This window comes from Rhamphochromis sp. 'chilingali' (assembly GCF_963969265.1).
Source record: "Rhamphochromis sp. 'chilingali' genome assembly, chromosome: 2".
Taxonomy (NCBI): domain Eukaryota; kingdom Metazoa; phylum Chordata; class Actinopteri; order Cichliformes; family Cichlidae; genus Rhamphochromis; species Rhamphochromis sp. 'chilingali'.
Window position 1 is genome coordinate 47,937,892 of NC_137930.1, and position 24,838 is coordinate 47,962,729.

Genomic DNA, 24,838 nt, shown 5'->3' on the forward strand with positions numbered 1-24,838 from the left:
AAAGGAAATGTTTACAAGATGGTAGTGAGACTTGTGATGTGTGGTTTGGAGATGACAAAAATACAGGAGACTAGAGCTGGAGGAAAAGTTGAAGATGTTAAGATATTCACTGAGAGTGACCAGGTGATTAGGAATGAGTGGGACAGCTCAGGACACAAGGTTAGAGAGCCGAGATGTAGATAGCTTGGACGTGTACAGAGGAAGGACAATATGGAGCACCAGGCAGAAGGGAAAGACAAAGACCACAAGAAGATCAGAAGATCCATGAATCTTCTCTGATCCACATATCTCCAGAAAACATTTATGGATGTAGTTAAGGAGGACGTGCAGACTGTTCGTGTGAAAGAACAAGAAAGATAGGGTGAGATTCAGGCAAATGATCGACCTTTGGCGACCCCTAGAGGGAGCGGCTGGAAGAAAAAGAAGCTTTTTAAATATCTGAATTTTCATTTATGTTTTTAAGCGCAATTTTTAATTTTTGTATACTTTAAAAAATCCATTAAACAATTCTTCTATCATTGCTGTGCAGATTCTATAAAATTTTTAGACTATACCAGGGGCGATTCTAGGATCAGAGCTTTGGGCTGCCCAGCCAGGCAAGATAAACTTTACTCTTCACAATGAGACGTCTTCCCTGTCTCTGTCAGTTCCTGCATCCTTAAATGTCTCCAGTTGTCCCGAGTTACCTCTGACTGTCTCCTTGGTGTATTTAAACCCCTGTTCCTCTCTGTCCTCATCGTCTGTTGCCTTCATCTCCATTATCAGCCATTATAATTTTACCATCTCTGTGCAAGTCTGCAAATTTCTTTATTAAATCATAAGATTCTTAAATTCATCAGGTCTCTCTGTGCCTGGGTCCTCGTCACAAAACATGACATCACTGTTTTGTACATTTTAACACAATTTAATCCCCACATTTGTGAAAGAAAAGCAAAACACTTTTTTGAAAAGTCTGTAACAAAACCATCAAATCTGATAAAGGTTTTTAAATGCTGCAAATGAAGAATGGATTGGAATAAAAAAAATACATATTCTAACCTTAATTACTGGGGGAGAATAATGAATGGTGATCATAGTGAGTAAGAAGTAAACTGAGTGCATTTTTTGTCAGAGATTCACTTTGAATGTGTATTTATAATACAATACACTCAATACACAAAAAATACACAAAATACACTCCAAAAATAGAGTTCTTGAAATGTACAAATGTACAAAATGTTGATAAAAAATGATAAAAAATGGAAGCAACTTTGCCTATGGTACAATGTATGAAAAGAACTTTACTGCAGATACTACTACGGCTCTGCAGATTTTTTTCTTTTATTTTAACCTATGTCGCTGCACCTTGAGTTTGGCAAATCTGTCTGTCACTTTTTGGTGGTCAACTCTCTCAAGCAGTTTAACAGTTTCTGTTGTCCCGGTCACTGTTTCCTGTCTGTTTCCTTACCTGTTTCTTCCTGACCTTGTGCTTCCTCCTCACGTTCCTCTCTTTCCTCTCTCCCTCTTTGGACTGACAATCATACACAAATAGATTGTATTCAATTACATGAAAAAATTACATTAATTTGAAAAAAAAATATATTATTAAGATCACTAATAAAAAAAAGTCCTCTCTCAGTGTACTTTCAACCAAAAGGTAAATAACCAAACCACATGTACATCTAACAAAAGATATAAATATTGAAACTCTGATCCAACATTATCCTTTATTGACGGATCATTTGTTCTTTCATTGTTACCTGAATGTTGTTCCTGGATTTAATATCGGCACATGCACATATGACAAAGTAAGCAGCTTCTCTCATTCCATTTCAAACAAGAACGTGGCAACAACAGTAGGCTAAAACAATTTTAAGTTTTAGATTTTAAATAGGCTATATAAATTTCAATCGGAGCAAAAAAGAAACATGGTCTGACTCCTACCTAACCTAACTATATAAAGAGTAACTGAAGGTTAAATGCAGCTAATATGTCCTGTTTTAAGCCAGGCACTTACAACTCCTCTCCGCTGCATCTCAGCCACCATCGCTCTGGCAGGTGCTAGAGCCAGAGTAGGGGAGAGCCGAGCTGGAACAAACCATTTTGGGAGGGGGGGGGGGGGGGGTATCTATACTATTTTTGTTAAAATGTTACGTCTCAACCAAGTACTGTATGCTTTTTATATTTTTATAAGTGTGTCACACAAACAGCAAATATTGTCAAAAAAGTAAGAAATCTTTGGGGGTGCTTTGATTTATTTTGCTGAAGCACCCCCAAAAATGGGCTAAAATTGCCCCTGGACTATACCCTTTTATTCATCTCACCTTGTCTGCAGCGATGCACAATTTGGCCGCTAGGTGGGAGTAACGTCACAGCTTTGACAAACGATACCTTCCGAATAAAAAAGGAGAAAAAAAAGGAAGGAAGCAGCAGCAGCAGCAAAGCGCCAGCACTGACCTCACGTGAACTTAAAATGTCGTTTACAACTTCACAGGCAGTTCAGAAGTAAAGAGAGAGGTAGTAGCCGTTTCCCTTCAGCTCGGGTCAGTCAGCGGAAACAAGGAAGTGAGCAGCTGACTGACTTCCAGTTGTTCTCTGCTGCCGCTGGTAAGACTTGTTCACTTTAACGCTTTGTATTGTCTCGTCGCGGCGGAGCCGTGTGTTCGGAGAAAGTGTGGGTGTGTGTTTTCTTTTTGTTTGCTGGACTTTGTAGAAATGAAGAAAAGCAGCGCAGCTTTTTGTACCCGGCGTGTACGTGTGCGTGAGGGGTGCTGAGTGGTGGGCAGGCTGACGCACTGATTTGTGCGTGTATTTCGTTTCTCTTTGGAGCCACGTTCCCATTTTTAAACCTCCAAAAGCCTCATTCATTGTTTTTGAAGCGAAAGCGGAGGGAGACCTGTAGTGTTTGTCCCTGTTGAGGTGTGTAAAACATTTAGAGAACGAGGGGTTTGCTATTGTGCAAAAGCCATAGTATCAGAACTCATCTGAACCATTTCCTGAACATGAATTCAATGTAAAACACACTGCAAAGAGACTAGGAACACGTGTGTGTGTGTGTGTGTGTGTGTGTGTGTGTGTGTGTGTGTGTGTGTGTGTTCTAACAAGGCGAATACTTGTGTCCAATGAATACGGAAGTCGGGTTTTTTTTGTTATTCTAAACACAAAAAATTGCTTGTCTTTATTTTTGTTTACTTATTTATTTATTATTCAATTTATTGTCGAACTATTTTGGTTCAGAAGTTGAAAAAACGAGTCAGCTGTAAACAAAGATCACAACTAGTATCAGTCTGGTCCTCCGTTTGAGCATTTGGAGCACATCCTCTTGTGAAACTCTTGTGAAAAAGGGAATTTAAAAAAAGAAAAACGATCTACACAAAACCCTAATTAAACGCTACCTGGTTCACAACAAACTATTGTTCTAACTGACGGTGTTCAACAGATCCGCATTTTTTTTACATCGCTATAAAAGGATCTATTGACTCCAGACTTACGTGGAACAGTAATCAGTTGTTTTTGTCTTGGCTTTGGCCTGGTAAGTGTTACAGGGATTGGTAACGTGGATAGACAGGCTGTTTTAAAAACATTTCATTAGGCTGTTTTATATTCTTTCATCTTAAGTGAAGAAAATGGCCTAATGAAATGTTTTTAAAACAGCCTGTCTAACACTTACCAGGCCAAAGCCAAGACAAAAACAACTTAAGAAATGTTGGCCACTCTTTATGTATTTTCATTTTCAGACAGAACCAAATCATCACATGCTATAACTTGTCTGGTTTTGTAATAATAAAACAAAGCTTTTGTTGAACTCAAATTAAAGTCAACACTGTATCAAGACAGTTGGGTCAGGTCACGATTACAAAAACAGCCCTGCTGTACTTACCAACTGTATATCATATATTAAAAGACTTTGAACATTTAAAACTGTCTGAGAGCTGAGCTCTTGTTGGGATGCATTCTCTTCTTGCTAACTGAGATGAGTTGGACTTGATGAGCATAAAATCTGAACATCATCTTTGAACACAAAGGTTTTGTTATTTGCATCTCCTCATGTAGAGAGAGAAGGTTTATTTCAAATCACACATTTCTATAGTAAATAGTTGAAAAACATGAACTTCTAATTGTTTGTCTAATACTTTGGCATTGTATATGTGACCATAGGTGAGCTCTTTATCAGTAGAAAGAGCTGTAAAAGTAATAAAAATACAGTGAAAAGTCCAAAATGTCTGCCCTCCTGTACATTTTCCAAAGCCAGCCAGTTTTAGCTGTGCTGCCTCTGGCCCCGGGCCTTATGTTTGACACCCCTGCTCAACCGGGTTCAGTGTAAGGTAGCCACACAGTTCTTTACTCACTCTTTAGGATTCCTCTGTCCTCTCACCCCTAAAGCCATTTTCAGAGCTTTTTCCTTTATGAGAAGTAAACCAGTAAAGCTGCGTAATAGTGGAAAAATCAGGTTGTGTATCTTTCAACCTAACATAAATGAACCTATTAGTTTACAGAGGTCGTGTGTCCTGCAGTAACACTCTGATAAGTGTATGTAAGTAGTGGACCTTTATACTGGCAAGCCTTTTATGGGCTCTTTTTTTCCCCCAGTGAAGGCAATTTGTATTTGCATGCAAAGCTAATTGTGTGCTCAGTGCATAATAAATGTATAATCTTGTAGTGGCCGCTGTACCTGCTGTTCCACTGGCTGTGTCATAAAAACGTCACACGCATGTTATCTAGCTCTCCACGGTGATATATTTCAGGGCTGATGTTCACCTGTACTTCAACAGGAGGCTTTATTGAATATAATAATTAACAGCTTTGTTAATGATTTAGTTGTTAACAATTTTTGGAGAACAATAACCTTTTCTTTGGACCATCTCAAAAATTATGCTTCAGTGACTCAGTAGTTTTTTGTGTTTAATAAAAGGGAGCCAATAACTATTCAATCAGTCCATGGAAAACAAATAGTCCAGCCGCCCATTACGTCTCTGTATTTCTCATTTGATAGCTAATCACAGAATTGCTGATGGCTAAATTGAACTAATGACTGACTCCTCCCCGTCATTATGGCGACACCGGCGAACTGTGGCAGATTGTCTCAAAGGTTAAAAGCCTTTTATTGGAGCCCTGTTGCTGATCTCCGGTGCTGCTGTGATGAGATGACTAATCCCCCCCGGACAAGGAGCTGCAGGTGACAGCTGGGAATGTTATAATTTAGCTGCCTAATTTATTTATGAGCGAGCAAGGTTTTTATTTTTCCAGGGGAACAAAAGAACCGGCAGACTGGAGAGGATGCTGTAGTCATTTTTGTGTGTGGTGCTTTTGTTTATGTCTGTTTGTTCTGCTTTATAGAGAAACATTAACGAATGTGACTTCAGTGGAGCTTCGGTGGTACTGACAGATACAAGATTTCTATTTAGTTTAACAACAGAGAGTGATGCTCTAAAGTTCAATAAATAAATGAAATACTCTCACTTGCCACTGTATTAGGTACACCTTGCTTGTATTGGGCTTGCACCTTCAGAACTGGCCGACTCCATAATAGCATAGATTCAACAGAGATTTTGTTCCATATTGTCATGATGGTATCACACAGTTGATACAGATTTATCATCTGCACATCCAGTTTCCCTTTCCTCCGCATCTGCATCCTGCTATATTGGATTGAGATCTGGTAACTCTTGCAGTCAAAGCATACACTTATTGGATGGTCTTTATCCCACAGCAAGATGTTATTTCTCAAATAATCCCAGCAAAATGCTTCAAAAGGCAAGCTCCAATACCTAGATCAGATGGAGAAGTTTGTTTGCTTGTGTGATTGGGTGACTGTGGCATGTTGTATAGAGTGCTTAGGGTACTCTGGTAGAGTAGAAAAGTGCTATATAAGAATCAGTCCATTTAACATTTACCAAAAACCCTCCAGAGTCTGAGGTTCCTTTCCTCATGGTAGCTCAGTGTCCCTGCCACAATATTAAGTTAAGTTTGAAGTTAAATAAATGTTCTACTCTATTTTTAAATATTCAGGATTTATGTAATTTATATTTAACACACTCACTCATCTCACTCAAGTCTTATTTTGTTGCCTGTTAACCATTTATTAAATCTAGACATAGGTGGTAAGCAGCGGCATTGCTTACTACCGATGTGTACGCACCGTGGATACCTCATGAATGCCAATCCAATCTTCAGTGTGCACTATACCTCGAAATATTGTAATGGCAGTGGTGCTAAGAAAGCTGATAGCAAATGCACGCGCTGCTCTCACTGAGCCTTTGCTCAGGCCCTGCCCAGTTATTTATATTAGAATAACTCTAGAATCTGGAATGCTAATTAAAACTTGCACTGCTGTGAAGTGTTTGCATTCAGGTGTTTCTGGCCGTCACACTATATTTCGCTCTGTTCTTTAACTCTGTCTTACTGGTGGCGTGCTAAAGGTCATGACCTTGGTGTAACAAAGGCTGAATGACCTCAGGGTCACTGTCGGTTACTCACAGCAGTTATAGATGTTTATTTACAGTTTATATCTGTTAGAATTCTTTGACCCTCTGGCCAGCAAGAAGGGCTTCCACTTGCTTTACTGCGACCTGTCATCGCCTCAGAGGTCAGTAATGATAAGTTATCTTTGGGCAGTGGCTGGCCTCCCAACTCCCTGCCTTGACTCCTCCCCTTTTAGTTTGTGTGTTGCAGAAGAGGACACGGTTATTTCTGGGTACCAAGGTTAGCCAGGGTCACGTGTGGGATTCAGCTTACGTCCGTCCTGGCTAAAAGTCCAGGACACGGGAGGGACGCGTCTGCTCTTCAGCAGCCAAAGCATTTAACTGCCACTAAAATAATCTGCTCCGCATGTGAGTGGAAGTGACTTTAAATAAGCTCTTAGAGTCATTCAAAGACTGTGGGGCGCGTGCAGTTGGCTTATGTGCCATCACTGAGAGCTGATATGATCTGCCTCGTCTGTTCCCGACAACTTTTCCCCTGGAATCAGCGGTTTGGTACGGGTGGATGGGTCAGCATGGCAGTGGTGTTTATACCGATGAGAGATCTGGATCTGGGTTTGTGTTCTGTTTGTGGACATATAATAATCTCATACATTAGCAAGCTTCTACTTTAAGCTTGGCTTCATTTCACGTATGGCTCATGGGTTTTGGCTCAGCTAAGAGGGTGTGACACATCAGCTTTGCGTACTTATTGTGTGGTCTCGGGTAACATAACAGATAAGCTGTGGCCCTACAGATGCTTATTATATCAAAATGCTTAGGCTGCAAGTCTGAACAGTTAAGCAACTGGTTTCACTATGGTTAGGCCACTTTCTTCTCACCTGAGCCACAGGTGCTGGGACTGTATCCTCACTGTCTGTCTGACTTAATTCACAAAGGTATAATGACCAAGTATATGTATATGAAAGTCGTAAACAGAAGTTTCAAAGCGAGCACTTTCATTCTGCGTCTTTTATTCTGATAAATCAGCTTTTTTTTTTTTTCTTAAATAAACTGTCAAGTCAACTGTAATAAACTCCTTTTTTCCTGCAATAATAAATGTAGAAAAAGTAGTGTGTGTGACCTTGTTGGTGTCCGTTTGCACTTCCCAGTTTTTATGGGTGTTACTTGTACATATTGAGCTTGGAGTTTGTTTGCATTAAGTTCTGCGTTTTTTGTGAATGATGTATATCAGTTGGCTGATATTATCAGATGATTGTGGCCTTTCATAGATATACTTGCATTAATATACTGGATGTTGCTCAATATGAAAGCTTTACTGATAATTGCTAGTGGGAAGCCACATTAGCAGTGAATGGTTTGAAACTCCATTGTTTTCTGGCCATTGTTACAACAGTGGCGATAGCGAAACAGCAGCAGCAACAAAGACGATGGCAGGCAGCAGCTCTGGGCTCCATTTCCTCGAACGCCTCTGGGAGATTAAACCTTCAGTTATGCATCAGCGTGTTGTGAAGCAGTTGACTGATAACCCTGACCATAAACTTCATAGAGCAAAAATCTAAATCGGAGCGGTTGAGATCTCTAGATCTATGGACACCTAAAACAATGAATGCATTGATGAAAATACTTGGAAAAGTAGAAGATCTACACTTTAATTTAGACTTGTTCATGGTACTACATATGGTAACACATAGAACAGAGGTAATCAACTAAAACTTAACAAATTCTGGGTCAAATCTGTATCAAAACTTAAGAATTTCCAGAATATAAAGTTCCACATGCAGTATCATTCAGTGCGAGGTATTCAGAAATAGCCCGGCAGTTGTGGAAGTGTCGGTAAACAAAGTACAATTCAATTATAAACTTCTACAATAAGCTGAAGGCTACTCTAAAAACAAAATATTAATAAAATCTTATTTTCTCATTTCAGATGTAAACTATCTCAGCTTTAGACTCTTTTTTTTCTCTCTATCCTTCCCCTGACTTACTTTTACAGACTTCTGCATCTCGTGCCTTTATGCAGTCTCTGTTTTCACACTCTGAGTAAAGGATTTGAGAGGTTGAGTAGTGTCACGTGGGATGAGTTATAAAGCACGTGACTTGTCTCCTGTTTCCTGTGTGCAGTCAGTGAGTGCTGCAAAGGCGAAAGAAATGGTTGCACAGATTAAAAAAACATTACCGTAAATAGGAGAAATGTTGCATAGCGTGAAACAGAACTGTGTCTGACACGATCATACTGGGGATCTTCTCACTCAGTTGCATCATGTAGACCCAAGACTAGGCAATAAAACTGCCTTAAACCATTTACAGCAGTCTGAAGCTTGAGATTTAGCTTCACGCAGGTTGCATGTCCATACACGGACATCATAAACAGTCTTTGTATGCATTTATATGATAGGTATCGAGCTGTTTGTATTTTCTATCTTAAGAATGTAAATGCTAGCTAGAGTCAAGGCCACAGTTAAATGTACATGTGACTTGATAGAGGGAAGGCCTGGCTTCTGCTTGGGCCTTGTCGTTATGGAAACAACAAGTTTGCCAGACTGGCTCTTTAGAAAACAGATATTCATCTAAAAAAAAAAAACCTAAGCTACAGCATGGGCTCATATTTATGAAAATGACAGGATCTTTTAAAGATTTTTTTTCTATCAATTAAATGTTTAAATTCAATTGGAGGCTTAAGCTCCTCCTCGAGTGTCTAATGAGAGTTTGCAGTGAGGATAAAGCTGGGACTGATTTCACTGATGCATCAGTCTGGCACAAAACTCTGTTTTCTCACACGTCTGTTTGATGGCTGCTCTGTTTTTCTCACAGCACATTATTAGTATAAGCTTCTTTTGCTTGCTCTGTAATGACAAGGGGATTCCTCAGCACTTAATTCCTTATGTTTGATTTGGCAGGATTTTTTTTAAAATGCCAAATTCCCTTGCTGACACAACGCTGAAAGGATTTGTCTCCCACAGATTATATGTATAAGTGCAATGTCAAACATCGAGGAATGAACATGAATAGACTTAAATAGGATTTAAAAAATAGCAATGCACAATGACTGACAAATTAAAGGAAAAACCTGAACCCTTGACTCCCTACAATGTAGGAATCCAATGGCTCTGGTCAGCATTATGCTGGCATGGGAGGAGTCTTCTGAAACTTATGTTACAGTATTCACATACACAAGCTGCCAAGAGATATAAATTTTGTTATCAGAACACAGGACACTATATACACATACACATTTACATAGACAAAATTAGAAAATAGTACAGCAACTAGTCTTTCAGAGTCACCAGAGATCAGCTCAGCCCCACCTTCTGGCAGAGGGGGGGGGGGGGGGGGGGGTGTTGGCCTGATATAATGGATAACTCACTCCATCACCATCATCAAAACACAAAATGAAGCAAGAAAGGCATTTCATGCTTCCTGTATGATGGTAGTTTTTTCCCCCTTTCATACTATCTACAAAAAAGCTACTATTTATTTGGCTTTTTAGATGATTCATACAGAACTCATATTTGTATATATTAAAAATAATTAGTGTTTTGTTTTTTTTAAATACCTCCTCTTCCATTTGGGAGGTTTTATGTATCAGGGCGTAAAAATGATCTTTTCCTTAGTTCTTAAAATACAACTTAAGATAAACTGCAACACAAGATGTCATACTGTGCCATTATTAATTTAACAAACTAGTTAAAATGCAAAAGCAATGAGTGAAAAAAACCAACAACTAGGGTAAGCACATAAATATTTGGGTGAGTAGTGGCCAGTTGCTGCTAATCAAATTCACTTGATTATCATCAGTAAGTGTTTTCACCATTTTGGCAGTTAGCAGCATTCAAATGTGTTAACAAACGATAAGGTAGAAAAATATCAGAAGTGAGAATCATTCAAGACACAAAGAGTGGACCTCCAAGCAAATTCACCCGATGTCAGAAAAACTGAACAAAACAAAACAAGAGCAACAGCTCAGACTCTACACAGGCCACAGTTACCATGTTAAAGTTCATGACAGTACAATTAGGAAAAAGACTGAGCAGGAACATGGCAGCACAGCTTAGCTTTGCAAAGTTACAGCTGAACAAACCATAAGACTTGTGGGGGGTCATTCCTATTATCCAGTGCCATTTGAATCCCTGTGACAGAAGTGAAAAACTGATCATTACTTATTTCTAAAAGCTTGCCTTATACTTGTAACCCACATCTACCATAAAATGCAATTATGTGTCAGAAATTATTTAACCAAAATCCCACACCCCCAGTTACCTTTGTTTAAAGTCAGTTACCAAGTAGGTCGGTAACAATTATCACTGTTGCAATCCCTTGCATTCACAAGGACCACAGGAAGTGTCACTCTTTTGTTCTTTCAAAATGGTTCACTGATGTGTTAAAGCATAACATCCCCACCCTGTGACCTTTATTTACAGTTCAAACTGATATTGTTTTTGTAATCTTGATCATATGGATGATAAACATGTTGCAAATTCTTTTGTCTTCTGTGTGTGCATTTGCATGTGTGGTTCTGCATCACATGAGTAATCATAGCTGACTTGAGCATAAAACATCTACCCTGTTAGTGCTTTGCATACTAAAATGGTAACGTGCACACACTACTGGGCAGGTTGGTCATTGATGTGATATGCATAATGTTTGAGTGTTTTTAATTTATTTTAAGCATGACTTGTAGAGGTTTACCCTATAAAACCTTTTTTAGTTTGAATATTTTTCCGTGCAATCATGTAATATAAATTCTGTCATATTTTGGTATCTAAACCACAAACATGTCAGGCAGTGAGACTGCCCATGTGAGGAAGACTGTTAAAACTATTACAAGTTGTGTTTACACGATAATGATAGTAAATTTGAAAGGAAGTACGTCGGAATGATTTTATTTTCAATTTTTTATCTTGTGCTGTTGAAAGAATTAAAATAAGCGAGCTTTATAGCCGTTTGAGTTTTAGCTCTCTCTGAAATTTGAGTATGAATAACTTCAAAAAGGTGGACTAGTATTCCTTTATATATATATATATATATATATATATATATATATATATATATATATATATATATATATATATATATATATATGAGAGAGAGAGATCTATAGATATATATAGAGAGATCTATATATATATATATAGAGAGATCTATATATATATATATATATATATATATATATATATATATATATATATATATATATATATATATATATATATATATATATATATATATATATATATATATATATATATATATATATATATATATATATAGATATATATATATATATAGATATATATATAGATATATATATATATATAGATATATATATATATAGATATATATAGATATAGATATATAGATAACAATTCTGTAACTGTAACTTCGGTCGTTGCTGTGCTTTTTGGAAGTCGAATTTCCCAGAGGAACCCACCCGAGGGATTAATAAAGTTCTATCTTATCTTATCTTATCTATTAACACCCTCTTAAAATTCATTTCAGCTGTTAGAAAACATAAATACAGTATGAAAGCGACTGTACATTCAAACCCCTTAGTAATAGAGGTAAGATTGTCTCGTAACAGGGGGAAGATTTGACGTACATCACATGTGGAGAATTTGGACAGTTGTTATAGCATAATATCCTGACTTGAACAGTGTGTTTTTCTAATAGTTTAACAACCCCTATTTTTAGTTAAATGATAGAACCATGAAAATCTTGACTTTTCTATCTACTATCTTGAAATGACACCAAATTGTAGGAGTGATCCAGTAACATCCATAGTGGAGAAAACCAAACAGAGGATATCATCAGAACCACCTCATTTCAACTGTCAAGCATGGTGGCGGAGAAGTCATGATTTGGTCGTGTTTTGCTGCCACAGGAACCATGAAAATACAACAGCACAATGATCCCAAGCATAGCTGCAAATCTACAACATAATGACTGAAAACAAGGGGAAAAAAGTCAAGGTGTTGCAATAGTCCAGTGTAGTTTTGATTGAAATGCCTTTAAGAGAGATGTGCTTAAATGAATGCCAGCGAACCTCAATTAATTGAAGCAAAGTTATAAAGATTCAAGGCCAAAATTCTCAACAACGATGTGAGAGACTGAAGTCATAGAAAATGATTACTTTAAGTTACTGTTCAAAGGCAATCTGCAAACTACTGTGTCATGGGTGTACTTAGTTGTTTTTTTTCTTAGTTTTTGTGCAATAAATAATGACAAAGTGTAATATGTTATGTGTCATATGTTATGTGTTTTAATGGTAATTTTCTATAGGGACATAATTGGACTTCTCCTAATCCTGTATTTCTATTTTGGTACCTGGTCATTATTACTACATGCATTGTGAATATCTCTCGATACAAAAATATAACAATAACAAATATGTAAATGTTATTTGACTGTGGTTCAATAAATGATTGCATATAAATAAACTGCAGTTATCTTATAGGTAGAATGGCCTTTAAAATTGCAATAACCCAGTTTCATCATTGTTTTTATAGCCCTCCATTTCATTCTCAACTGGTAGATGTAACGACACTGTGCAAACTCGTAATGTTGTGTTTCACATACAGTTCTGTCTTTTTTTAGCTACTGAGTGCTTCTGCTACTACCAAATACTGCTTCATTAGTCATGCTTTTTAAAGTATTTGTGTACTGTTTGTTCCCAGGGCAAGAACAATGGTATGCAGATGTTGGCTGTGAGGTTTCCTGTGTCAAGAAGACGCTTCTACGCTGGGACATGACTCTCTACCTCAGTCCACGTGGAGTCCACGCCATCTTTTCTACCTCTTAGGACAGCTGCTGTTGTTTTTTTTTTCTGTTTTCTTCTTTCTTTCCTACCTCAGCACATACTTTATCAAACTTGTTATCAGCCAACAGACTTTCGTTTATGACCAGGCCTTCAAGTTTTAGTCACCCAGTCACGGTCTATCACAGTTGACTGGTTTTGTTCTTGCTTAGTAGCCACCTTCATCACAGCCTACCCCCTTTGACGGCAGGAGCAACCTGAAGGAGCCATGTCACATTGGAGTGTGTGATGTTGGAGCCCTGTGTAGGAGCAGCAAGAAAAAAACAGGGTTGGAGCTGCAGAGACATTCCTCAGTTTGTGGTTGGCTATGAAAATTATCAACGTGACATGGGCCAAATGGACGCAGGCATGAAGAACGAGATGTTTCGAGAAGAGGAAATGGACGATGATGATGAGTCGGTAAGTAGCAGGTGTACAATATTAATATAGTTACAATACACTTTTACAGTGGGCAAAGAAGATCTCATTTTATTACAGAACAGGAAGCTGCAGTGTTGGACATTTTTAGGCATGAGGAAGTGACAGGGCTGGAAACTTATAAAAGTTATGTTTGGAATTGGATAATGGAAAAAGAAATGGAAACAAAAATACTCAAAGAATGGCATGAGAACAGTGTAGCAGATAAACAGTGGTAAGGCTTCTGGGCCTTAGTGTCCTGTTGCTATAAATGGACTATAAAGTACTGCTTCATTAGGAGCCGTAACCTTTGTCTCCGTCTTTGAGATTCACAACCTTAGCTTGGTTAATAGGATTGTGGCTGACACTATATTGTGTAGTAATCTTGTATCCAATATATTCACCATAAATGTAATCAAGTGTCCTTATCAGTAAAGCTTTTGTTTCTTTTCGTGTGATGTTTAATGCATTTGCAAAGCTGCAAGAACCATCATATTTTTCAGGTTTCAGAAAGGGTAATTACTGACTTAATGTTCTAATGGTCATCCACGGTTGTTGTTCTCGCCCTGTGGGACTGTAGCGCTCATTACCCACAAGACGGGGTGTTGATGAAACTCCTATTTTAGGATCCTTATCAGATGAGGAAAAGTAATCCAAAGTTTGGCTCGAGGACAGAGTGTGCTGCAACTTAAACACCGCTCTGTCCCCTCTGCAGTGGTCCTCTTTATTATCACACTTGTAGCAGTGCTCTGAGCTGGACTTTGAACAGCTTCAGTTTGAATTTTTTGCACTTTTCAAATATCATTTTCAGGGTTTCTTAGCCGCAGTACTAATTAACAACATAATCTACTCTTTGCCCCCCAAAAAATCTATATTTAAATGTAATAAACAGTCAGAGGGAACTTTAGAAGCAACTGAAGGTGTCTTATTTCTCTGTCGGTCACTCTGAACCCTCACTGCTCACTCATCAAGTGAGCACAGAAGAAAGAGAGCTTGCACTGTGCTTCCAGTTGGAGAGGAAGATGTCATAAATCAGTACTGTCTATAGCTTAGATAATAATTCTTTATTGTAAAGAATTAGAGAATTAGAATTACTAAAGCTTCAGCTCATCTGATTTTTAACAGTTACTGCTTTGAAGGAGAGAGATGTCATTTGGATGTTTAGTAAAATAAATAATAACCATAATTAAAATAAAAAATAAATAAATAAATGTGTACCCTAACAAATATCTAAATATTTAAATAATTAGGTTGATCTCTACACAACAGTGCAGATGGCTCAATGATTAGCATGCTAATGAGACATAAAAAGCTTTAGCTTAACTTAAATTTTCAGCTGTGCTGTGAACTGAAAGTTAGTGATAGTTCAGTTAATGCTGCCCACTACATGGCTTCACTATACATACTTGTATAGTGCACATTTTCCTTTTTTGATAGTATTATTGTGGGTATTACCTTAAACTGCAGCTGTTTATTCCTACTCTGCCCACTTTGCTGCTGTGATAATGTGAATTGCCCAACTGTGAAAGTAATAAAGCCCATCTTTATACTGCCCGGCCATTCAGACATGTTGTCAGGGTTAACTGACTCTTGTCTTCTCTAGCTTAACCTTCTCTGCCCTCTTCCTTGCTCCACCAGCCCTCAGAGCGACAGATTGTGGTCGGCATATGCGCGATGACAAAGAAATCCAAATCCAAGCCCATGACTCAGATCTTGGAGCGCCTTTGTAAGTTTGACTACATTGATGTGGTCATTTTTCCTGAGGAGGTCATCCTGGAGGAGCCTGTGGAGAAATGGCCCCTCTGTGATTGCCTCATCTCCTTCCACTCCAAAGGTAAAAATTGCAAACCGAAGCATCTGTTGCATGAGGAGAAATGCGAAGGTGGGAGGGAGACATGACTGGGGGATATTAGGGTTGAAACCTTACCTGGTTTAAGTTAGATTTGAAACGCTATTTTTATTTCTTTACTTTTTGTGATTCATGTCTTCTTCTTCTGCTTTTTTTTTTTTTTTTTTTTTGGGGTACCTAAACAAGATGAGATGCTTCTCACCACAGATCAGTTCATTAGTAAACACAGGAAAAAACTGTCCTTTGTGAAGAGATCATATAGCAAGTACAGTAAAATAGTGCAACAGTAATAATTAAAAGGACTTTCTCACCATTCTGACAGAGTTTGACTTGTGAGAAACAGTAAAGTAGATCCTGTATACTTCTCATTATTTTCTGTCACACATGTAATGTGACAGCGGCATTTTCCCCCAAGTTTTCAGACTTAGCATCTATGCTAAGACTTAGCATCAGACTCGCACTCATTTAGATCAAATGCTCTGCTTGATCTAAATGAGTGCAGATATCCTTAATGAGCAAATGAGAATGCATTATGAGGCCTGTGTTATTATTTTTGCAGATGTGTCTCCACTGCAGACTGTAAATACCTGTTTGTTAACCCATTTATTTTGACCACCTCACATGTATTGCCCAAAGTCATTTCTGCTCTTCCAGATTTTTGAAGAATTTCATCCCCTCACATGTTGATCACATCTTCAAAAAGCAGGTTGAACATGGCCCTGCTAAATTATACCAACTTCATAACACAGAAAGCAAAAACATCTTTATATATTTTTAAGTACTGAGGCCATTAAAGGACATAATTTTGCTCCTGGGTGTCAGAGGGTTTCAGTGATGACTGTTTAAAACTTCAATGAACTGTAAATGCTTTTAAACACTTCCTGATTAAAAATGCTCATTTTGGAATTGAAGTAAAAACATTTCCAACATTTGCATCTAGGAGATATTCAGTTTTGTTGATCTCTTATTTGAGGACTCATACACTGTTGTATATCCAGAGTTTTCAAAGCATAAAAAAATCTCGATTACTGTATTATTTTTAAATGCCGGTCCAGCTTGTACTGACGAAGATATGTTTTACTTTTTAGGTTTCCCTCTGGACAAAGCAGTGGAATATGCCAAACTCAGGAATCCACTGCTCATCAATGATCTCAACATGCAGTATTTCATTCAGGATAGGTACGTGTGAGCACACATGCACAGCTGAAGGTTATCACAATGTAAAAACGTAACTAGCTAGTTTTAAAATTAGGCCTCAACTGTGTGGCCGCCAGTGAAATGGTGGCAGCTGTGCCTAAAGGGTCCTCCTAAAATATCAGTTTAACTCTTAAAGTACATTTATCAGATGCTGTTGAATTTTCCAGAATGTATTTAAAAAAACAAACTCACTGTTTTGCTTGGAAGAGTTTTGATGTCAGTGAAGCTGAAGGGTGAGCTCATTCATTGGAGCGGCTTGCAGGAGAGATGGGAATCATTTTCAAACATTTGCATTGCTCTCTGCCACGGTCCTCATGCAAACCCCCACACCTCTAACACCGGCTTTTGCTTGCCAAAGGGAAATTCTAAATGTGAAATTCTTTCATGAATCTGATTTGTTTGCATCTTTGTTTTTGTTTTTTCCTGGATAATCAGAGCAGCGAGAGGTTGTGTCATGTGAACAACATTGCTATTTTCACATGTATTGCATGTTCCCTCCGACTTGCCCAGCTCTTGCATACATACACTGCTCATGGCCACATTAAATAAACTGTGACGTTTGTTCTCGGAGGCTCACTAACTCCAATCGTTCCATGTCAGGAGGGAAGTGTATCGGATCCTGCAGGAGGAGGGCATCGACCTGCCTCGTTACGCTGTGCTGAACCGAGACCCTGACAATCCTGAAGGTGGGCTTTTACTTTGTGTTAAAGAAGTATTTTCATTTCAACAGAATGAACACAAGATAACATGGTAAATATTAAATGTGGTGATTTCTGCTACCGAATATCACATAGAAAACATCAGTAATCTAATTAACTGCCATCTTTAAGCAAAACTAATTTCATTCCATATGTAAACATCAATGCTGTAGATTTTTCTGTATGTTTTAACTATTTCCTGGCAACCTGAATTTAAAAGCTTTAGTCTTGCCCCGTGCAGAGTGTAACCTGGTGGAGGGGGAGGACCAAGTTGAGGTGAATGGGGAGGTGTTCCACAAACCCTTTGTGGAGAAACCAGTGTGCGCAGAGGACCACAACGTCTACATCTATTACCCAACATCTGCCGGAGGAGGAAGCCAAAGACTCTTCAGAAAGGTACCCGTTTATCACTGAAGCTGAAAAAATACCATGTTTTTATTATGACAATTAGCTTAACATGCTGAACATTAAATGTGGCTATATGTTTATTTTGGAGGGGGGGTTTCTTCTTCTGTGTTTTTCTCTCTCTTTGCTGCAGATAGGGAGCCGTAGTAGTGTGTACTCCCCAGAAAGCAGTGTACGAAAGACTGGCTCTTATATCTACGAGGAGTTCATGCCGACAGATGGCACTGATGTAAAGGTACCGTTCATAGTTATTTGAGGTTTATACATTGTTGAACTGATGTGGTGGGAGCTACCATATTGGTCAAGAATAGACAAATGAAATATTTCATCTGCTCTGAGACATCTTCTGAGTCGTTGGCTCTGTGCTGTTTCTTAGGTTTATACAGTGGGCCCGGACTATGCTCACGCTGAGGCCAGGAAGTCTCCAGCACTGGATGGGAAGGTAGAGAGGGACAGCGAGGGGAAGGAGATCCGCTACCCAGTCATGCTGACCGCCATGGAGAAACTGGTGGCCCGCAAGGTCTGCCTGGCATTCAAGGTAAAAGACTCGCACAAGCGCACCATGTGTGAATGTAGTGAGTGTTCACTGTGAGCCGTGTAACCGCCGTGGTCTCGTGGTCCCTTTCTTGTTATTTTTACTGCTTCCTGTGCCTCGAGTGGTCAAAGACTGTACACCTGTTTATGTAACCCTTGTAGAGTCTCCAGATGTGGGGAAAACGATGAGTGAAAGGTGAAACTACTTAGATTTTTTTTTTTAAATAAATGAAAGGAACTAAAATCACTTTTTGAGTACACAGTGTAGTAACCAGCTGCTTTCTGCTGCTTACTCTTCTAACACCTACAATTCATCTTATACGACTCATAAATAGAAGAAACTCCTTCACTCTGAACAAAGTAAAACACATGACTGCAGCAGAAGGCAACAAAAAATGTATTACTGCTAAGAAATTTAATGTTATTTGGAGAAATGTAGCATTTTGTTCCCGTAATGAAATCTTAAAACGGCTTCTCAGTTGCTCTATTTTCTATCCAGTGGAAAACAACACATATGCACATTCTTTATGTCCAATGTCACCAAATTAATTAAAATGAAAATCCTACTTCACCTGTTTAGTTGTTTGAATGTGTTTTCTGCTCAGCGGCTAACTACATTCTCATGCACTGTGAACCGGCTTTAATGCTTTTGCTTGTGTGATTATAGCAAACAGTGTGTGGGTTCGACCTGCTCAGAGCCAATGGCCATTCGTTTGTCTGTGACGTTAACGGCTTCAGCTTTGTCAAAAACTCCATGAAATACTACGACGACTGTGCCAAAGTCCTGGGGTAGGTGTCGCTGCTATACTGTGTTAAACACTGGACTGTGACTTAGATGGACATGCTCAATTTCAAACAGCCGTGGATTGATTAGCACAAGGAAGAGCTGATGGAATGAGCTTTGCTTCGCATTTAGTCATTTTGTTTGTTTTTCTGCTTTTCTCGACATCTCCAGGAATATGGTAATGAGGGAGTTAGCCCCCCAGCTCCACATCCCCTGGTCCATCCCCATGGAGGCTGAAGACATCCCCATCGTCCCAACAACCTCAGGAACCATGTATGTAGAGAAAAACAAAAGATTAACTAATTCTGAGGAAAGATGTTGTTGAACGGCCCACTGTGTGTACTACACGTCTTTGTCTTATAAATTCCTTAAATGATTTTTTTTTTTAATTAAGGGACATGTTAAAATATTTTTGCACTTAAAAATATTTTTAAGTGCAAAAATAATGAAAACATAAATTAGTTTTTTATTTTATTTAATTAAAAAAATTTTGTTGCTTAGTACTACACGGGATAATAAGTTCCATTTTTCATTTCTCGTTTTAGCCTTCACTTAAAATTATTCCCAGATGGGATTATGCAAAATCCTCAAAGGATTCCCAGAATAATTCTTAAGGGAAAAAAAGTAGTTATGGGAAAATGACACAACACATTAACAGATGGTTGCTTGGGTCCACTGAGATCCCAAACTCAGTTTAGCGTCTGTTTGAAGTCTCTGGTGTGTTTTGCCTCATTTTTGTATTTCTTCAGGATGGAGCTGCGCTGTGTTATCGCCATTATCCGACACGGAGACCGCACCCCAAAGCAAAAGATGAAAATGGAAGTCCGCCATCCTCTGTGAGTCGCTCAGACTAAGCCTTGAGTTGTCTTCCTTCTTCCCTGTTCATACAACTTAATGCTTAGTTTTGTTTTTTTAAAGTACAAAAATTTATAATAAAGTTCTGTATATGTGGAAAAATAAACAAGACAAGGGAAAACATTTGTGTACTGGATATATTCCCCATCCCATAATTTACTCATGAGCGTGTCCATATATACATAATTTAACATGAAAAAAGTAAACCTTGTGTTGTTAAGAGATAACAGATACAGCTCACTGTCATGAGTAAATTATAGTATAGAAACATCTATTTACAGGATTTACAAGAAGCATAATTTATTAAAGGGACTGTGGAAACAATTAGATTTATTTTCCACAGAATGAAATTAACACATTTAGAGGATGACATTTGATGACCTTCCCCCTCCTGTACCCATAATGAGTTTTGACACGTCAGTAGATATTAATATAGATATGGTTTGATGATTAGTCAGAGTAGTTTCCAGGTTTCTCCGTGTGTGGCTGCATAGGCAGAGACCAGCTTATGATGCTCACTCAGTCATTTTGTTTTATAAGCCTGAAAGACTTCCCGAAGCATTGCTCTGAGTAGACTTTCAAGGAGTAATATAGAAGAGAACAGATGGTAACAACAAGTTTATAAGCTACCTCACAGAATTAATGCTCACTCACGGCTTTGAATTGGGCAGCCACTGTTGAATGTTGCTGTGCATTTTATTTCAAGAACTTCCCCTCAGAAACTTTAACTCTGGGTCAGTGATGGCAGTGTCTGCTGTCTGCAAACCTCCTGGTTGTCTGCTTTTCTGTTTGTGCCTGCATTGGTTTCCTCAGGCCGCTCCGTCTAGAGTGCGTGCGTGCATGCGTGCACACGTCACTCTGTTGGCCCAATGATGGACTGGTGACCTGTCCACTGTATAAATAGAATGGGCTCCAGCTCTTTGCGAACTTTTGTTGGATAAACATTTAACATAAATGTTTTGTTTTTTAATTATTTTCTGATTTTTTTTCCTCTGCTTATCCTTCACCAGCTTCTTTGAACTGTTTGAAAAGTACGGAGGATATAAAACAGGAAAGCTAAAACTCAAAAAACCAAAGCAGCTGCAGGTGAGAGACAACACTAATAATCTCCTGCTTCTTTTTTCCCAGGCTGTCTCTTATTTGCATATTTGTTTTTCTTTTGTTTGTTTGTTTGTTTGTTTGTTTTGACTGATTATGACTGAATCCTTTAAGAATAATAAAGTACTGTTAAACATTCCCACATATTAAGCGTTATCATCATCATGGACCACAAACCTTCATTGTCTTGTTGTCTAAATATTTACACTCCGCTGTCTAAATCCCGTCTTGCACACTGCGTTCATGCCATCACTGCGTGCAGCTCAAGCTCCAATATTTCACCAGCACTCGAGTTTAAAGGTAAAAACCTCTGTGCTTCCAGGAAGTGCTGGACATCGCTCGCCTGCTCCTGGTCGAACTGGGTCAGCATACTGACTGTGAGATTGAGGAGAAGAAGTCCAAACTGGAGCAGCTTAAGACTGTTCTGGAAATGTGAGTGACATTTCACCTGGAAAACAAACACACACACATATCATCACTCATCACCCTCCTGTCATCTCAGTCATCAGCAGATCAGCAGACTTTCTCATACTCACAAACAGACACCTTTACCATGAAGACGCTCCCTCCCTCTTGGCTTGTCTTTAACTGCGTTATCTTTTCTTCCCTCCTCTATCCCTCTTTCCCACCCACCCATCCTTCCCTTCTTCACCCATCTGTTCTCTCAAAAGGGAATCCAGCTTGAATGACAATCAGTACGCACCCTCTCCCTTCTCACTTGTAAAGGATGAGGTTTTACTGGCCTCCTTTTCTTTAGCCAACCTAGACTGTGTGTACAAAATATTAGAAATATTACAGATCTTTTTATGTTTCAGGCAGACCAAAACTCTGTGAAACTTTTTTTCCCTCAGATTTCACTGATTAAAAAATAAAGGAAGCAGAAGATGGATTAGTTATTGCATTTTAAGATTAGGCATTTGGAAGATATTTCTAATGTTTTGTACGCTAACTGTCGACTTAATTTCCATTAAAATTCATTCATTTGTAGCTATTAACGTCAGACACATACACAGTCAAATGTCTCTGATTATTTCACTGTGTTTCTGTGTGTGTAAATCAGCGTGTGTCTGTGTGTGGTGCTACTTCGTGTGCATGCTTTCCTCACCACCTGTCAGCTACACTCTAAACCTCCTAATGTCTTCCTTCCTCCCGCCTCAGATCTGCATTCTGGTAATTTGATGGCGCTGTACTCTGCACAGGAGCACATTAAAAATCATTAGAAAGACAGGGACGGTCAAATTTGCAAGAAAAGCACCGTTCAAACTACTGGCTGTTTAAACGCAGTGACATCACCATTTTTAAGCCTCAGCGGTAACATTTTGCCTGACGCTATGTTTGTTTTTTGAAGCCAGAGGTTTACCACATTTGGATGAGAGGGTGAAGTACTCAGTTATCCAATAACACTAGCTAGCTTGATTGGCAAGCTGCATTCATAAACTGTGCAAGTGCAATGCAAAGATGCACACATGTGCAAATTAGTTTGTAGTAACAGTCTAATAAAATGCTAGACTTTCACTCAAGAAGACTGGAGCACAGTCTTAGACAGACAGTACCACACAGCAGGGTTTATCATTTTTCAGATGATTCCATTAAAAGCGCTCCAGAAAGCACCACCGACGCTAAGACGGCAGGGCGGTCCATTTCAGTGTCTCTAATTAGTTTAGCTGAGACTTGGTAGACACCGGTCGACTACAGCCTTACATGTCGGCACATTTGCCAGTTAAAGCAGCCACACCCATGTTTCCAGTAACAAAGTTGTTTTAAAGAAATTCATCAACTGTAGAGTTGTTAGGAAATCTGTTGTGACGATTCTGAGGCCAGGACTATAGTGTTTTCTGGCAGGCTGTGAAGCTATGCATTTTATGTCAACTAATTTTACACCTTGATGTAAGTGGGCCAGACCAGCACCCTTTTCTGCTGGTGTAAGGAAGATTAACTACACATTTAATTCGTTAGGCATTTAAGTATAAGAACAAGAAGTGCAGTCTCAACAATACGTTTTAGTTCTTCTACAGGATAAAGACATCTATCAGCACTCTTTGGGCTTGGACTATTTGGACTGAAAGAAATGAATGTGGAGGATTAAATGTCTCCTAGTTCATTTGCCCAGACTGTCCTGTTTTTGTTAATAGACAGAAAATGTCCTGTTTTTTTTTTTGGGTTTTTTTGTTTGCTTGTTTGTTTGGGGGGGGGGGGGGGGGGCTTTCTCTCAGTTAATTGTTTATCTATTAATTACTTACTTATTTACTTTGGCGCCGTGTGAATGGCCGTAGAGGAGGTCTTTTACAGCTTTTTTACTACCGGTAATGAGGTTATAAAAACGCGGTTAAAACTCCAAATTTTATACTCTCCTTTTTCCATCCACTGGGCCAGACTGGAACCTTTGATGGGCCGATTCTGGCCTCCAGACCTTATGTTTGACACCCCTGTACTAGAGGAACTGCAGTTTTTGACTTTTGATGAATAAATATAAAATTAAACTGTCAGTGAAGTAGAGAGGAAAGCCAGCTCATGTACAGTGATCAAGCGTTGCATAGCAAGGCCCTTAAGTCTGAAGGGCATCTATACGCGTGCTGTGAGCTTATGCAGTAGTGTAAGCTATCCTGCTTTTTCAATCTAAAAAAGCTATAAACAGTGATCATGTTGCTTCCATTAAGACACAGAGCTAGGGAGCTGGCCACTTTAAAATCATGTGGAGCTACGCAGATGAGACCAAACCACATTTCCACATTTCTATAAGCGTCTGCACCTGCTTTCCCTTATTTCCTCCCTTATTATTTATAGACTTTGTTGCATCCTCCAATACTGCATTTTAATCCAATAAGCCCCACCTGTCTGATTGTTCTGGGTGGTCCTTTTGCTCCTGCTCACATTCTCATGTGCTTACACACAGATACGCAATTACAAAGAACTGCAGTAAATATTTACCTCCAAAGTGACTGAAACAACTGCTAATAGTAGTGCTTACTGTAGCAGAGTGTATGATCGTTGTGTCATTGAAAGTTGTTGCCTTGGTCTTATCTCTCTTAAGCTCGCCTTGTCATAAACATGGAATGAAAGTCAGACGTGTGTTTGCTGCTAAACATTTGGACGAAACTCGTTGATTTGAGATGAAATCTATTCGATTGTCTCACTGCATACATATGAAACTTTGTTGTGTTTGCTTGATGGTGTGTGTGTTCATCCCCCCCACCAGGTATGGTCATTTCTCAGGTATCAACAGGAAAGTCCAGCTCACCTACCTGCGGAATGGCAAACCTAAAGCATCCAGTGAGGAAGAAGGTATCGTACTCGGACACCGATTGTTGTGTGTGCTGGGTCACAGCGATAAATTATATGTAAACAAATACACACGAATGGTGATTGGAAGTGAATGTCAGTGTAATCAGTCATCAGTTAGTAACTGTGTTTTGGAGCCTCGCCTTCAGTGTTTTGGTTGCACCTCACCACGGACAACATTATTTGTCAGTATGGCTACAGAAAAAAAGAGTTTTGATTATTTATATAAAGAAAAATCAAATGTTAAACTTTCTGCTTCTTGTTTCAGATTCTAAGAAGGATGGCCCATCTCTGCTGCTGGTGTTGAAGTGGGGTGGGGAGCTGACGCCTGCAGGCCGGGTTCAGGCTGAGGAGCTGGGCAGGGCTTTTCGCTGCATGTACCCCGGAGGTCAAGGTACCAGCCAGACACATGCTCTAGCCTATAAGATGTTGTTACAACGGCTCTCACGCCTTCTGCTCTGGTGTCATTTTTCAGTCCTCCTTTGTAATTTCTAAAAACGGCACCGTTTGCAGTGCCAACACATGATAGGA

The 24,838-nt window shown here is 38.9% G+C and overlaps 1 protein-coding gene across 6 annotated transcripts in view; it reads left to right on the forward strand.

Annotated features, from left to right (window-relative positions):
• Nucleotides 1–2,387: 2,387 nt before the first annotated feature.
• Nucleotides 2,388–24,838, forward strand: part of LOC308390506 (inositol hexakisphosphate and diphosphoinositol-pentakisphosphate kinase 1-like) — a 46,257-nt gene continuing 23,806 nt past the window's right edge. For 3 of the 6 annotated variants that reach the window (XM_080872582.1, XM_080872584.1, XM_080872585.1), the window contains exons 1-15: nt 2,388–2,586; nt 13,073–13,611; nt 15,247–15,442; nt 16,546–16,636; nt 17,255–17,340; nt 17,594–17,748; nt 17,891–17,992; nt 18,134–18,295; nt 18,959–19,080; nt 19,247–19,348; nt 19,825–19,911; nt 20,941–21,016; nt 21,351–21,460; nt 24,225–24,310; nt 24,576–24,701. In XM_080872582.1, the coding sequence (XP_080728708.1) occupies nt 13,441–13,611; nt 15,247–15,442; nt 16,546–16,636; nt 17,255–17,340; nt 17,594–17,748; nt 17,891–17,992; nt 18,134–18,295; nt 18,959–19,080; nt 19,247–19,348; nt 19,825–19,911; nt 20,941–21,016; nt 21,351–21,460; nt 24,225–24,310; nt 24,576–24,701 (1,672 nt within the window). In that variant the 5' untranslated portion in view covers nt 2,388–2,586; nt 13,073–13,440. The remainder of the gene's footprint in view (nt 2,587–13,072; nt 13,612–15,246; nt 15,443–16,545; nt 16,637–17,254; nt 17,341–17,593; nt 17,749–17,890; nt 17,993–18,133; nt 18,296–18,958; nt 19,081–19,246; nt 19,349–19,824; nt 19,912–20,940; nt 21,017–21,350; nt 21,461–24,224; nt 24,311–24,575; nt 24,702–24,838) is intronic. The other 3 variants (XM_080872587.1, XM_080872583.1, XM_080872586.1) reach the window with 1 other exon arrangement.